At 46.5% G+C, this 16,322-nt stretch overlaps 2 protein-coding genes across 4 annotated transcripts in view; one reads left to right on the forward strand and one right to left on the reverse strand.

The window, feature by feature from the left end:
* CCDC146 (coiled-coil domain containing 146) overlaps nucleotides 1-4,593 on the reverse strand; it is a 112,708-nt gene extending 108,115 nt beyond the window's left edge. Inside the window, exon 1 of one of the 2 annotated variants that reach the window (XM_050936814.1) lies at nucleotides 4,429-4,591. The gene's annotated coding sequence lies outside the window, so the exon portion shown is untranslated. Of the gene's footprint in view, nucleotides 1-4,428 lie in introns of both variants that reach the window. The other variant, XM_050936821.1, reaches the window with a different exon arrangement.
* Nucleotides 4,594-4,831: 238 nt separating this feature from the next.
* FAM185A (family with sequence similarity 185 member A) overlaps nucleotides 4,832-16,322 on the forward strand; it is an 87,018-nt gene continuing 75,527 nt past the window's right edge. For both annotated transcript variants that reach the window (XM_050936953.1, XM_050936954.1), the window contains exons 1-2: nucleotides 4,832-5,575; nucleotides 7,520-7,629. In XM_050936953.1, the coding sequence (XP_050792910.1) occupies nucleotides 5,104-5,575; nucleotides 7,520-7,629 (582 nt within the window). In that variant the 5' untranslated portion in view covers nucleotides 4,832-5,103. The remainder of the gene's footprint in view (nucleotides 5,576-7,519; nucleotides 7,630-16,322) is intronic.

Consider the following 16,322-nt stretch of genomic DNA (forward strand, 5'->3'; position numbering starts at 1 on the left):
GTGTGAAAAAACACCTCCCTGAGCGCTGTAAGATACAGCACTGTAAAGCCTCAGTGTAATCAGTGCTGCAGCGCTGGGAGCTCCGACTACACTCACACTTCAAAGCACTGCTGTGGCAGCGCTCCCGCAGCGCTGCCACGGCAGCACTTTGAAATTTCAAGTGTAGCCATATCCTGAGTCTAACTTTGACACGCACATGGGCTACCTAAGGGAAGGGTAAGAGAACAGCTCCTGATCCTCAAAGCAGAGCTCCAGCCTGGGGCTGTTTTAATTTTACTAGCCTATAAAATATGAGATTTATCCCAGAAACACAGGCATCTAGATATAGGGGTGCATTCTAATCAGCACCAGTAACATCGTAGCTAATGAACATAAGAGCTTAGCTGCTTCCCAAGCATCTGCGCAGTGCGCAGAAAGGAATCCACTGGCCTTGCTACCTGCCATTATCAGGACTGGTTTGACAACAACAACACTGAGATTACAGCCTGTCATAAACAGATCGTTAAGGGTTAATGTCTCTTTTACCTGTAAAGGATTACAAACAGTGAACCTGGAACACCTGACCAGAGGACCAATCAGAAAACAAGATACTTTCAAATCTCAGTGGAGGGAAGTCTTTGTTTTGTGTTGTTTGTTTGTCTGTTCTTCTCTCTGGGTTCTGAGAGTAACCAGACGTACCTACAGGCTCTCTAATTTTCTATTCAAATAGTAAGTACCAGTAGAAGGCGGTTTAGTCTTTTTGATTGTTTTCTTTATTTGCAAATGTGTATTTTGCTGGAATGATTTTAATGTGTATTTGTGCTGGGGGGAAGGCTCCTCTCTAGTGTCTATAAGCTGAAAGACCCTGTAACATTTACCATCTAAATTACAGTGACAACTTTTACTTTTTTTCTTTCTTTTATTAAAAGTTTTTCTTTTTAAGACCTGATTGATTTTTTCCCCTTGTTGAGGCTCAAGGGAATTGAGTCTGTACTCACCAGGGAATTGGTGGGAGACAGGGAGAGAGAAAGGAAGGGGGGAAGGTGGAATCCCTCTGTTTTAGATTCATGGAGCTTGAATCTGTATTACCTTTTGAGGAGGGGGAAAGGTGCATTCCTCTCTGTTTTAAGATTCAAGGAGTTTGAATCACAGTGATCTTCCAGGGTAACCCAGGGAGGGAAAGCCTGGGAGAGGCAATGGTGGGGGAAAGGGTTTACTTTCCTTGTGTAAGATCCAGGGGGTCTGGGTCTTGGGGTCCTCTGAGAAGGTTTTGGGGGGACCAGAGTGTACCAGGGACTGCAAGTCCTGGTTGGTGGCAGCACTACAAGATCTAAGCTGGTAATTAAGCTTAGGGGGATTCATGATGGTACCCCATCTTTTGGACGCTAAGGTTCATAGTGGAGGTTATACCATGACACAGCCCTTTTAGACCAGAAAAGAAAATCTTTCTGTTACTGGCAAAACAAACCACTACCCAGTCAGAAACAAAGTTTTTTCCATCAGCTCAAAGCTGAAGCTCAAAGAAGGATCCGAGAAATCAAAAACAAATGGACAAAGCAAAAGAAATCCAAACATTCACTGCTAGACATGATATGCGGACTTTTTTTGTGAGACAAAGACCCTATACAGACCAAGCTTATGTGGCCTCATGCCTCTGAGATCCGAAGATGGTAGTACTCATCTTAAAGATAATGAATCCATCAAAGAGTACTGGAAGGAACACTACCAAAAGCTTCTAAATCCAGAATCGACTGTGACTGACGACACCATTGACTCCATCCCTCAGCACCCAATCTGGGAAACTCTTGCCAACCCCCCCAACACCTGCGGAGGTCTGCAAAGCAATTAAACAAATGAACAATAAGCACCAGGTCCTGATGGCATACCAGCTGAAATACCAAAAGTGGGGGGAGAAACACTAACTAACAAGTTCACTTGCTGCTCCTCAAAATCTGGCACACCGAAGAAATCCCTGCTGACTTATGTAATGCTAACATCATCACCATTTTCAAAAAAGGTGAGAGAGCTGACTGCGGCAACTATGGAGACATTGCCCTCCTCTCCATCGCTGGGAAGATTCTTGCTAGAATCTTACTGAATCGCCTGCTCCCTCTTGCAGAGGAAGTACTTCCAGAGTCCCAGTGCAGCTTCAGACCATCACAAGGCACAACCGACATGTTTTTCACAGATCCAGTAAAAATGTGAACACCACCACCAGAAGCTGCATATGGCCGTTATCAATCTGACCAAAGCCTTTGACTCTGCCAACCATGAGGCTCTGTGGAAAAAATCATGTCAAAGTTTGGCTGCCCAAGCAAATTTATCACCATCGTAAATCTCCTCTATGACCAGATGACTGCCTCCATCCTGTGCAGTGGCTCTACCCATGAGCCCTTTGTCATCCAAACTGGTGTAAAACAAGGTTGTGTACTGGCACCAACCCTTTTCTCCATTTTCTTAGCAGCTCTGAAAACATTAACCCAAGACCATCTATCACAGGGCATTGGCATCCAACGTCAGATTGACTTTGCCTATCTTGGCAGCCATCTCTCAAAGAGGGCAGACATAGAAGTTAAGATTCAGCACAGAATTCACTGTGCCAGCCTTGCCTTTGGCAGACTGTCTTGCTGGGTGTTCAACAATCACAACATCAGAACACTACACTTTGTTTATAAAGTGGTAATCCCAACTTTCCTCTATGGCTTTGAGACTTGGGTGACCTACAGAAAACACCTGAGAAACCTGGAACATCAGCACCAGCACTTTCTTCAGAAGATACTCAACATAAAGTGGGAGGATCATTGCACTCGCAGAGGCCAACATCTTCAGTGTTGAGGCCCTGATTATTCAGCACCAGCTGAAGTGGAGCAGGCACTGTGTGCGCGTGCCTGACGTATGCTTACCAAAACAACTGCTGTACTCTCAACTTACCAAAGAAGAAAGGAAATAGGAAGGCCAGAAGAAATGCTTTAAAGACAACCTCAAGATAAACATCAAGAGATGTGGCATCAACATCACACACTGGGAGACAGCAGCCCCAGGATAGGAATAATGGCGAAGACTTGTCAGAGAGGGAACATCCACTTTTGAGGAAAACTGCCTTCCCTGGTCTCAGAAAAATGCCAGAAAAACACCACCTGCAATGTCTGCCAACAAGCCTGTGGCTCAAGAATCAGACTCCTCAATTACCAAAGGACCCATGAAAAATAAAACCTGTGAAAGAGATCATCCTCGACCTCGAGGGATTGCCTATGAATTAAGTACCACTAACAATTGGTAAATACAGAAGTTACGTCTATACCTGTTATTAATAGTATTAAGCCCCTTACTCCGCCAAAATAGAAGTCACATGTGCCTCTGCTCCTGGCTGACTGATGGCTTGTCTCCTCACCACAACTCCAGCTCTGCCCTCTGATTCCGCTACAGCCACTAGGATGGACTCCTGCTCTGACCACTAGGTGTCACTGTAACCCACACACCTTCTGGGTATGGTGTTCTGTCCCATCTAGTGGCATCGAGACCACTTAGAGAGATAAAATGAGTCTGCTATCAGCAAGTTGGCTATTAGCTCATGCAATAGAAGCTCATGCTTCAAACTACAGAGGCACCAGGTTCACTGCCACTTGCTGACAACCAGAGGTCTGTCAGCATTACAAGTGGGGGTTTGTCCAGATTCTAACTGGGAAATCTCTGAAGCTTGGGACACGGTTTCCTCAGCTAGTGGAAGTATGTAACCTGCACACCTTCTGAGTGTGGTGTTCTGTCCCATCTAGTGGCACCAAGACCAATAAGAGAGAGAAATTAAAATGAGTCTGCTACCAGCCACTTAGTTTTTTAGCTCATACAGTAGAGACTTATGCTTTAAGCTCCAGGTTCGAGCCCACCCACCGACGACCGGGGTCTGTCAGCATTACATCACTGCCAACGCGTTGGCGTGTAACACCACCCATGGTACCCCACCTCAGGAAATTCATGCCCTCCTCATGCCCCTCACCCAGGGCTGGCTCCAGCTTTTTTTGCCGCCCCAAGCGGCAAAGAGGAAAAAAAATAAAAGATAAACCCAACTGAGCGGCTGCTGAAGTGCTGCTGAGGAGCAAGTGAGGGACTGAAGGACCTGCCGCCCCAACAAGGGACGGAGTGCCGCCCCTTTCTATTGGCCAGCACAGGCACCTGTGTCCCTCGCTGGTGCCTGGAGCAGGCCCTGCCCTCATCGAGCTACCCAGGGTGCCCACCCCACGCCTCTCACCACACTGCCAGGGTGTGCTTGCCCCTGCAGCGTGGACCCTCCACGTGTGCCCCACACCCAGCAGAGTGCGATCCCTTCCCCCAAATACCTCACGGCTCCCCCACCCTTTAGACCCCAGCCCCTCCTTCTTTTCAGCCAGCGTCTCCCCCTCAAGGGACCAGCCGCTGCGCTGAGGCGTCTGTGCCACCAGAGGCTCGTCTTACCTGATGTTTCCTACCCAGTCAGGTTCCTCCTCCGGGGCGTTTTGTTCCCTCCAGGGCCCCCTAGCAGCTGCCTGGCAGCCTCGAGCCGCATGTTTACCAGCCCCAGAGCGTCTCGGGTTGTCATGGAGACACAGACAACGCCCCCCAACCCCACCCGCTGCACCGCCTCACTACCCTCTTTCCCCCTCACTTCTGATTGATGGCAACGTCCCCTCCCGTCCAATAGGAGCAGAACGGCAAAGACCCCACCCTCCTCCGTGGCTCGTGGACAGAGGACTAAGCGGCCTCTGAGGGGTCAGGGTATAGCCCGCTGGGATTTGTAGTTCATTCTGCGTCCTTTCTCTATGAAGTTGCTCGGCTCAGAACTACAACTCCCAGCAGCCATCTCGGCTCGTCGGGGTGGGGGAGAGCCTGGCGGCGGCACCCATCAATTTGCTAGTTTAGACTCTGGCAAGTGACTTGTTCCCTGTTCGCCATCCCCTCTGCGAGTTATGTGAGGGAACTGCAGGTGGGGGGCTCCTATGAGGTGTGCGCCCCAGCCCTCGGGCAGGACGGCCCCATAACCCGTCCCCGTGGTGCCCGCCGGTGGGGGGCAGACCCCCCCTCGCCGCGGTGCCCGGTTCCCATAAGCCGCGCCCCGCGCGGAGGAGGGCGCCGGGATCAACGCTGGGCAGCATGCGGGCCCCCTGCCCGGGCTGGTGGCACCTGGGGGTGAAGGTGGCAGGGGCCCGGCGGGGGCTGTTGAGCAGCTGCGGCCCCTGGCGAGGGACGAGTGGCGGCAGCTGGTCACGCTCTGCCCTCTTCGTGACGGGCCCCTCCAGCAGCTGCGGGAGCCCGGCGGGCCTCGAGGAGGGCAGGAAGCGGGGCAATAAGCCCCTCAAGGAGTGGACGCTGATTGTCAGCCCCTTCGGCCAGCTGAAGGTGCGGCTGCCCTGCCACGTTACCGTGCGCCCCCTGGACCCGCTCCGCTACCCGGACGCGGACAGAGCGCTGGTCACTGTCAGCGGGGTGGACAGCAGCCTCCCCCAGGGGGTGGATCTGGATCGCCTGCAGGTGAAGTACGACGAGGCGCTGAAGGAGATGACGATTGTCTCGGACCACATGGACAGCAAGGCCGCTGTTGTTGTGAAGACACCCATGAAGTTTGGTATGTGAGGTGTAGCTGGTTCAGGTGTAGTATTCTGTGTAGTTGAGGTTTGAATATGCACCCTATGTGTCCAATCCCGGTTCTCTTACACACTGAGACATGCACCTGGGCCTGTTCCTGGGTCCCCCTTGTCCCTGGGCTCAGGCTCTCCCCATCCCTTTTTGTAAGACTGACAATGCTGTTGCAATAGTGCCAACCTCAGGCCTTCCCTCCACAAAATCATGAAACCTTTTTTTTTTAAACGTTTCCTTTTTCTTTTCCCATTGATTTCGTAGAATCATAGAATCAAAGATGATTAGGGTTGGAAGGAGAGGCTTTAGGGTACACTGTCTTCATATTTTCAAACTTTTCTGTGCAACCAAAGGGGCTAGAAATGTACTTTTTTATTTGAATGAAAGCTGAGATATACATGCCATCTTTTGATTCCAGCAGCTGAAGCTGTAAGAAAAACTCCAGGTATTATGAGAGTTGGCAACACATCAGTGGGGGCTGATATTGTTTTCCAGTTGAACTGGTGATACTGACAGTTGGCCGTGCACACTTGCAGTTCACAGATTTTCCCTACCAGATTTGTTACATGCAGCCAATCCTCCAACACAACCTCCAATTGAGTCAGAGTCACGAGCTGTACTAGCTTCTATGCTTTTGGTTATCTCATCTTACCAGTTACAAAAACTGGAAGACAATACTGTTTACAGTCATAGAGACAGGGATGCAAGGGGAGAGGCCTCTTCTTTTCTAGTACAATTCCTGTGTCATCCCTTAACAGTGAGAAACTCCCTCTGAATCCAGACAGTGCTGTGAGTACAAATCTTTCAAACAGCTCAGCTGTACTGCTGAATGGCACTGGAACATTTTTAATAGTGGTGGTGCAGAAAGCCATGTCCCTTACCTCCAGTCCGCACCTCCTCCCCCAGAGCTGGGGCTGGGAGCAGGGCCGTCCCTCTGGGGAGGGGGGACCCAGACAGGGGTAAGGAGGCCAAGGCTGTGGTCATAGCTGGGGGTGGAGCTGGCAGCCGCATGCAGGACCAAGTGGAGGTGCGGGGCAGGCGGCTGGAACGGGGGAGCAGAAGCGGAGGTGTGGGGCCGGTGGCCAGGACCTCCGGGCATGGAGCCAGGAGCGGAGCCGCATGTAAAACCTGGTGGGTTCTGCAGCACCTCCCCCTGCAACCCTAGTTCCAGTGCCTATGGTGCTGCCACCAAATGTTGGTAGTTGCTAACCAGGCTTGGGCCAATAGCTATATTATTCCTTAACTGCTTTGCACCAGAGATGAACCCCAAATTTCAGCTAGGCCCAAGAGCTGTTGTTTAGCTAAATTCATAAATGTTTGAGGAACTTATACTACTGAACTAAGTACCATAAATGTCTGTTAAACAATATGTACAGATATATGCAAACATCTTTTTCATAGGCTCATACCTTCTCCCTATACTTACTCTGCAGGTACGTTAGTCAATGTACTGGTTTCCCTGTGCCCCTTCTGCCGCCCCTCTAGAAGCATGTACACACACTGTATCTATAGACAATATTTGTTATCTCAATTTTGAAGTGTACTTTTGAGATCATAGGAATGGCATATTTTGAGATGATTGAAAATTTCAGATAGAGACATACTCTGTGGATTATTCCCTCCAGGAGCCTATAATCCTCTTTTGGCTGTACTGCATCTTTTAACAATCTCAGAAGTTGGAGGGTATTTAGGTTTGCAGTAGTATCAGTTTATCAAGGAAAATCATGTTGTAAAATAACACTAGGCCAACAGTAAAATAGAAGATGACCGAGCTTTGGAAGAAGATGTGATTGTAGAGTATTTTCAGTGGCTGCTCTGTTTTTCTTCTATGTGTAATTACTATAGATTGAGACCAGATATTACAGTGTTTTAGAACTGTTTTATGTTTATCTTTAGCACTAAGAGAGCCCCATTTTTGCTTTCATTATTCTAGATTTGGATATCAAGACATCAGGGACTGGCTGTGTGAAGATTCAGAAAATAGACTGTGATAGCTGCAGAATAGAAACTGAGAAGGGGACTAGCATCTTACAATCAATAAAGGTACAAAGAGATCTTCTTCCTTTATACTCATTATTATAAAAGCAACTGTGTATTATGGAATACAGTATTATAAGGCCAGAATCTAGTCTTGAAGATATGGTATGCAGTGCACATGCAAGAACACTTGCAGATGATACAATAGCTGATTTCATTGTTTTTTAGTGCACTTACAATATGCAAGTTAATAATCATAGATGGCTTGAGACAGTGAAGAACTGAGCGCCCTCAACAACAATTGAAGCCAGTAGCCAAAATCTGTTCTCACTAAAGTCAATGGCAAAATTGGCCTTGACTTCAGTGAGTGAAGTCTAAAGCCTGTTGTGAGTTAAGGGTGTGCAGCATCTTCCAGGAGGAGCTCAGTACCTCCCAGGATCAGCCTCTGATGTTCTTGTTTAATTTAGTAACAAGGAGAGGTTTTTTTTGGATGCTTGGTTTTTGTTGTTGAGATCACATTTCTCTTGACTTCTCAAGTTAATTCAGTTCATCACTGTCACACACATGCCCTCTGAATGATTTTTCAGCCATAGATTTGAGTACAACTTTCCAGTTAAATTACTGACAATATTACCATTAAATACCATACATTGTGTTGACATGACCCTTTTTTACCCCAAAGATTTCAGACTTCTCTGCATAGTATGCTATTGTAGAAATACTCACAGTAGGTTCCAACTCTGCTGTAAATCAGGATTAATTTCACTTAAATGAATTGAATTATACTAGTATTAAAATTAATGTAATTCAAGGGAGAACTGGTCACAGAATGTGTTTTCAGACACATTCACTTATACTTATTTTTGGAACCAAAAATGCAAAAAAGAGAGAGTTACTTTAACTTCAGAGGTAGACAGTCAGGCCCTTAATGGGAGATTTGTCATCAGCTTCAGACAGGATCAGGTCCTACACTGACCAAGCCTTTTATAAGCCATGTACCATTTTCCCTCCAGATTCTGTACTATCAATACTGGACCAGAACCCCCCTTGTGGTAGGTGCTATACAAACACAGAAAAAAGAGAAGGCTCCTGCCCCAAAGAGCTTACAATCTAACTATAAGACTGAGATCGGCAACCTTTGGCATGCAGCTCGTCAGGGTAAGCACCCTGGCTGGCTGGGCCGGTTTGTTTACCTGCCGCGTCCACAGGTTCGGGCAATTGCAGCTCCCACTGGCTGCAGTTCACCGTCCCGGGCTAGTGGGGGCTGTGAGAAGCAGCACAAGCCGAGGGATGTGCTTTCTGCCGCTTCCTGCTGCCCCCATTGGCCTGGAGCAGCGAACAGTGGCCAGTGGGAGCCATGATTGGCTGAACCTGCGGAAGTGGCAGGTAAACAAACTGGCCCGGCCTGCCAGGGTGCTTACCCTGGCGGGTTGTGGGGCAAAGATTGCTGATGGATGGGTGGGTACAGACAGAGAGGGAACTACATGAAACAACTGTATTGGTCAGCATGATAGGCAACAGTCTCAGCATGCTAGCAGCCTAACAGTTGTGAAGATTTCTGTAGGCATCATGGAAAAGGAGAGTTTTAAAGAAGGATAATGAGTTAGTTTTGCGGATGTTTACAGGGAGCTTCTCCCAAGTGTGAGAGGCAGTATATGCCTAAAACAAACATTTCAGTTTACTAGAACATAGGAAAACTATAAAGCGCTAAATAATATATGAAGTAGGATCTGAATGAGCTCTCCCTTGATATCTAGTGATGCACTGGGGGATAAGACTTTAGGAGCAGACTATGTTTGCATACACATGCCTACTCTGCCTAAAGGCGCAGCATGATGGAGCTACTTTGCTGGAATGATCAATTTTGGCTGGCCTTGGGATGCAGATCACTGAAGTATTTGAATGCAGGGTAATGAAATGTTGTAATCCTTGTTGTATGAGTAAAGGGCAGCAGAACTGTCCTTAGCATGCCCTGATTGAGGGTTTCCCCTAAACTGAACCTCACTCGCTAAGCAGAGGGTAGGGATGCCAAATCTCAGTGAAGAAAAGTATGGATGGTGACACATGTTCCTATGTGATGATGTGGATGCTGCTCAAAGAGTGCTAATGACAGAGCTGATTAGACTCAATAGAGAATTCTTGTTTCTGGATGGTGATTCCTAGAGCTGTCAGGTCTAGGAGCTAAGCTTGAGGGCAGATCTACACTGCAGCCTGGATCCATGCTCTTGAGATCGATCCACCAGCGATCAATTTAGCAGGTCTAGTGAAGACCCGCCAAATCGACAGCAGATCGCTCTCCAGTCGACACCTGTACTCTACCCTCTGACGGGTGGAGCTGGGTTAAGTGACAGAACCTCAGAATGTTATGTTGTGGGAGCAGTGACCAGTGATGGCAGAGAAGCAGCAGTAGCCATGGCAGTGGCGGAGAAGCAGTAGTGGCCAGTGATGGCAGAGAGATGGTGGCCAGTGGTTGTGGTGGCAGATAGTGGCAGCGGCAGCAAAGAAACAGTTGTAGCTGCAAGCGAGTTGAAGAAGCATTACGTGATGCCCCTCCCCCAGTCCCTGGGGTGGGAGATGAGCCCTGTGAACACATCTCTGAACTCTGGGTCTTCACTAACTATTGACAGCCAACTGTGAGTGGGGTGAAGCGGAGGGAGAGGGGAGTGATGTGTTAAAGAGACATTTGTTTGTCAGACTTTCCCACCACAAGGTAAGAAACTGAGGCAAAGGACACTGGCCCAATGCACTGTGGGGTCGGGTTTGTTTATGGTTGCATGCTTTTCAAGGTGGTTTTGATGTTTTCCCAAATTAATGCTTGGTTCCTTTTCCCTTTTATTAAAAGTTCTCGTTTGCTATACACAGACTCTGTGCTTGTGAGTGGGCAAGTATTGCCTCTTAGAGGTGCCCAGGGATGGTGGTAGGTTTTCCCAGATTGCTGGTTAGGAGCTCGAGCCTGTTCTGTTTTGTATTGTTAAGAGGAACCCTTTTATATTGAAATCGGCTCCTGTTACTGCCATCTCCACTTGGGAGAAGGGGTACATACGTAAGATTTAGTCATATTTTTTCTAGTAACCGCAAGTGATTAAGGGCCAGAATCTCTATTGTATCTTGCATCTACTGGGTGCAGTGAGGAGAGGGCTTCAAAAAGCCAGTTGAAATTCTGTGATCCTGAGGCTATTTTCACTCTTGCCCCATCACAGTTTAGAGTAGCCTTGTGATTTCTCTAATCTGTTCTGTCTGCCTGAACTCCCCTTGCCGTCCCCCCAGAGGCCAGATGACAATCACTGGAGTATAACACAGGATCCCTCCTCCCCTCTGGACATACTCCTGGAATGTCCCCTGTGCCAGGGCCTCACTGGAAGAACCTTCAGCTAGGGAGATCTGGCTCCTTCGTACCACCGTAGCACAGATGGGCCCCAGTAGGGGAGAGAACTTGGCCTGGAATGTTTTCTTTACTTAATTTAGTAAGAACATAAGAAATCACAGGACTGGATTCAAACATTTACTAAAATGAAATGTCACTAGATATTTTTAGACTACAAGGTTTCTTTCTTGTACTAAAACCTCTGTTTATCTGAAACATTTTTATATGGCTTTCCTTTTTTAAAAAAACTTTCCACTAGTTGCATTTACTCTTGCACTACTATGTGTCAACATGGTCACACTCATGCAGACACTAAAGTCCATGGGGGTACTCATGTGAATAAAATTACTCATGTAAGCATATGCAGGATCAGGGCTTATGATACAAGTAAAATTACAACATCTTATTACTTAGTCAAACCACAAATTGTGACTGGTTAGCCAATTTTTTTTAGTAGTATTCTGGCCATTTAGAAAAAACTTACAAAATTATGTATGTCTAGTGTATTTATGCCGCTGATTTAGAAAATGTCCTATAATAGCAGTGGGAAGAAAGATGATTAGAGTGATAAAGCGATCTTAACTACTTAGAAGTGCATAGTAATTGAAGTTTAAATTACATTCTAAGACCCCAACCCTGCAAAATGATCTGCAGCTCCTGAGCCTTATTCCTGCGTAGTGTTCTTTTGACTTACATGGATGCAAAGTCCCACATTCTATTGCCCTCTACTGGATAGAATCAAGAAGTGCTTGACTGTGCATATAGAAATCTTCTGTCTTACTTCCCTTGTCAGAAGCTATCCACCCATCATTGTGATCTGGGAGTGTCACATTCCTGTTCTAGAAATGGACTGGTTACAGAGCTTGTTTATACACACATGTTCTTCATAAGTTCCTTTAATGCTTGGCGAGGTATGGCTGCAGTTTGTTTAAAAAAGATATTTTACACAAAATGACACCTAGTAGCTAAATAGTATAATACAGTTTAGCATTCCAGTTCAGGGAGGAAGGAGGCCCCTTCCCACTAGATGAGAACAAAATATGATGCAGTCATCCCAAACCATTGATAGAGTGGTCTGTTAGAGCAAATGATTGTGTAGTCATTCAGGAACACCAACGAAGGCAGATTTTCACAGTCGCAAGTTCTGAGATTCTTAGTATAGGTCTAGGCAAATTATGCATTGTTCTTTTTAATCTTCTTCAGAAGATGAGTTTCTGCTATCACATCTGAAATATTTAATGTCTTTAGAGCTCGTTCTACATTCAGCAAGAAATAAGGGCTATTTTGATTTCTTCCTCAATTTTTCTTTGGTCAGCACAGAGTCCTTCCTGCATTGAGAAATAGGGCTCAAATCAGGAAAGATTAGACTTGTGGATTTTTTTTGGAGTACAGTAACACTCTCAGTGTGCTATGTGCTGCTCAGATACAGTGAGATTATACAAAGGTTGCTAACCCCTCTTGTCAAGTGCACAGCCATATCTCAGGTTACCCTGCAGACTAATTGAACAAGAATTCTAAAATAAACCATACCCCAGGAGGTTAGATTCTATTAATATATGTAATAGCCCAGTATGTGCTAAGAAAGCCACCTACATTTGTCAGTTTTCCACAGGTCTCCCTGTCAGTTTCTCACTAGGTTCTGCAAATAGTCCTTCATCCCTTGTTGCAGGGTTCACAACAGTTCTTTCCACTCCTCAACTGCAGAGATTCTCCATTGACCCTAGGTTTGCAACAGCCCTTCACAAGCTCCTCCTGTGGTTTACACAAACCTTTTCCAGGCCCCTTGCCTGAGGAGACCTACAGCCATTACTGTTCCTTTAGGTCTCTTCCTCCCACCTCGTTGCCACTTGTTATGTCCGGGTTTTCCTCTTCACTGACAGAGTGGCTGGGCATTTATATCCTGCTTCATGTCCCAACAGGCCTTGGTCTCAGTCACATGCCCCCACTGGGGACTAACCCAGAATGCCTTCCCTTTAAGGGGCAGAGACTCCATAATTGGAGTGCTGGGGAAGGCCCTTAATTGGGTGCTGACCCTTCATACAGAGGTTCTTACTACCAAAATACCTCACAATCTGAAAACACAAGTAAAAGGGATGTGAGAGAGGAATAAAATGTATACTCAGTAGGTTTTTTTGTAATTAAACATCAACCATTGTACTTGACCCTTGACTAAGCCATTAGTAGTTGGTTAATTTCTTTTAGGTGTCATAACACCAAATTCCTAAGATTTCTTTGAATTGTCCCCTGAAGGATTTGCTGTTCGGCCCTGATGCTGATCTCACTTACTCCAGTTTGAAAATGTCAGAGGAGAATTGGGCATATACTCCCAGCAAAAGCATCTGACCCTGGTCTACCCTGAGTAGGGTCTCTGATATCTTATTACTGTATATAGAATGGATCATTTTCCATATGGAAGTAGAGGAATAGCTTAATAGCTAAGTTAACCGCAACATTAAAATGAGTTTAGGACTTTATTCTCACATTAGGAGTTCTTACTCTTGCATTAGTCTTTGAGTTTTCTTTACTGTTTTAATTCAGTTTCTAACCTTTTCTGCTTGCATGAGCTGGCACTCAGTTCCATTTACTCTCCCATTCAATCAGAGTGATTAACATGAGAAGTTATTGCCATAAATTTTCCTTCTGTTGATGTCGTTGAGGCTAGTGAGACATCAGATTTCAGTAAGGCTTGCTCAGTCATTTTTATCACTGGCTAACTGTGGTCCATGGGAGTTACTTTCAAGTGCAGGTCAGCCTGTCCTGTTGCACTGGAGGCTGTGGTTTTAAAAGTATCAGGTGCCCACTGGCTTGGATTTAGATTGTTGGCATCCTCCAGAATTCACCAATTCAGCCCTGATCTTATAAAATAAAAGCCTATAGAACTTCTTGTCCTCCTGGTTTGTATGTATTGTTGGAAGCTCTTGGAGCAGTATTAAAACAGATCCCCCATATTGGAAACTAGGTTCCACCCATCCAAAATGCCCTCTTATCTTAATGTAAGTGCTGTCATCTGGCATGAATCACTTAAAATTTCATTTGCTTATTTCCATGTATGAAAGTACTTATTACTAAATAACTCCCCATATTATTTAAATGTCCTAAAATTTTCAGACCTGCCTGCTTGCGTTGCATTAGGAAGTTTACAATTGGGGGGAGGGGAAGCCCCTCAGGAATGATCCCCTCTTTTTATGTACTCTTAAAAATGTATTTTTATCTGAGTAACATCTGTAACAAGATATATGCATAGTAATTCACTGAAGGGTGGCATGTGAGCTCTCTACCGCTCGTCAGTAGCCCACTGGTCATCATAATCATTGCAAAATATATGTACAGATAATATTTAAGAAGTTATGTTTCTGTGCTGAAAATTATGTTTTTAAGGTCTTGGAGTTAGGGCAGGTTTCCAGGAGGTGACAAACCTTGGAAATATTCATTTCAGCGGGAGTTAACAGACACTTATCTGCCTTTCTGGCCCTTTGGATAGTGTGTGTTGTATGCAAATAGGCATACTATGCCAGTTGAAAAATGAGAGATAGGAAATCTACCAGATGAAACAAACAGCAGAGGGTGTCCTGTTTATGAATAAAGACAAAGGATGGGACCAGTATATCTTGGAGTGGAAGGAATGACAAAGAAACAATGACAGGAGGGGCACAGCCAACCTGGTTGTGAAGTTCTGCAAGGATTTTGGGTAACCAACACTTGGTTAGATATGAGAGTTTCTTGTTAATTAAGTCTAGGCCAGGGATCGGCAACCTTTCAGAAGCAGTGTGCCAAGTCTTCGTTTATTCACTCTAATTTAAGGTTTCACGTGCCGGCAATACATTTTAATGTTTTTAGAAGGTCTCTTTCTAAAAGTCTATAATATATAACTAAACTATTGTTGTATGTAAAGTAAATAAGGTTTTAAAAATGTTTCAGAAGGTTCATTTAAAATTAAATTAAAATGCAGAGTCCCCCGGACCGGTGGCCAGGACCCAGGCAGTGTGAGTGCCACTGAAAATCAGCTCGCGTGCCGCCTTTGGCACCTGTGCCATAGGTTGCCTACCCCTGGTCTAGGTTTTAGAGGTGAGGGTTCATAGAATCATAGAATATCAGGGTTGGAAGGGACCTCAGAAGGTCATCTAGTCCAACCCCCTGTCAAAGCAGGACCAATCTCCAACTAAATAAGATTTTATTTTGCAGGTAACCTTTTGTTTCCAATACTTCTACTCTTTACTACTTGAATCTCTAAGCTTGTTAAATAAACTTACACTTGATTTCAATATAAACCTGTCTACATGCTGTGTGTTAAGTAGAGAGGTGCTCTGAGGTAGAACTGGTAAGCTGGAGTATATTGTTTCTTTGGAAGCAGCAAATCTGTGAATAATGTGAGTGTCCAGTTGGGCAGGAGCTGAACACTCCAGGGAGACACTTGGAGAGTTGGAATGTGCCAGTCGCTAACCTGTAAAGCAGGCCTGCAGAACTCGTAAAGCGGTGAGGGCCATATTACTCCAAAGAAAACAGCTGAGGGATGAACCCCCCTCCCAGCCCCCCCAAAACACAACACACACACCCCCAGCGCCGCCTGCCCACTTGGTTCGTCATCCCCCCCCATGAAATACGGGGAGGGGGAAAGGGGGACAGTTTGAAGGGATTTTCTGGGGCTATGAACTAAGCTGGGAAGGGGAAAGGGGGGCAGTGTGAAGAGATTGGATGTGACTGTCCAACACACAAACACAGGGGCCGCAGGGAGCCGTGGGGGAGGGGGTAGCAGTTGGGGCAGAGCAGGTGGAACACACACACACACTCTCTCTCTCTCTCTCTTCCCCTGGGGGGTGTTGAACTGTCTGCGGGCAGCCAGGAAATCCCCATCACTACAGAGGCCGTCCTGGAAGCAACCAGCACAGTAGCCTCGCCTCGCCCCTAATGAATTGGGGGGTCTTGGCCCCGTTCTCCCCTCCCACCCCCCACAAGCTGTGGCTCGAGGCCCAGGTCGGGCACCCCTCCCCTTGCCCAGCACTTACCAGCTCTGCCTCGTGCCCAGTGCTTAAGGTGACCAGATGTTCCAATTTTATAGGGACAATCCCGATTCTTGGGTCTCTTTCTTATATAGGCTCCTATTATCCCCCATCCCCTGTCCTGATTTTTCACATTTGCTCTCTGGTCACCCTACCAGCACTTTCCACCTCAGCAGGCCCTGGAAGTGACACACCCGCTGTATGTCGAGAGGGAGATGGAGACACACAGACACGTGCACTTCTGGCTGTTAGGGTGGTTGGAGTGCGGCACGCACATGCGGGGCTGTGAGGTTGCTCCCCCACCCCCCAGGCAGGGGGCAAACCCAGGGCCGGTGCAAGGATATTTTGTGCCCTAAGTGAAACTTCCACCTTGCGTACCCCCCCCCCCCCAGCACATC

Source organism: Gopherus flavomarginatus, chromosome 1 (assembly GCF_025201925.1).
Source record: "Gopherus flavomarginatus isolate rGopFla2 chromosome 1, rGopFla2.mat.asm, whole genome shotgun sequence".
NCBI classification, from domain to species: Eukaryota; Metazoa; Chordata; order Testudines; family Testudinidae; genus Gopherus; species Gopherus flavomarginatus.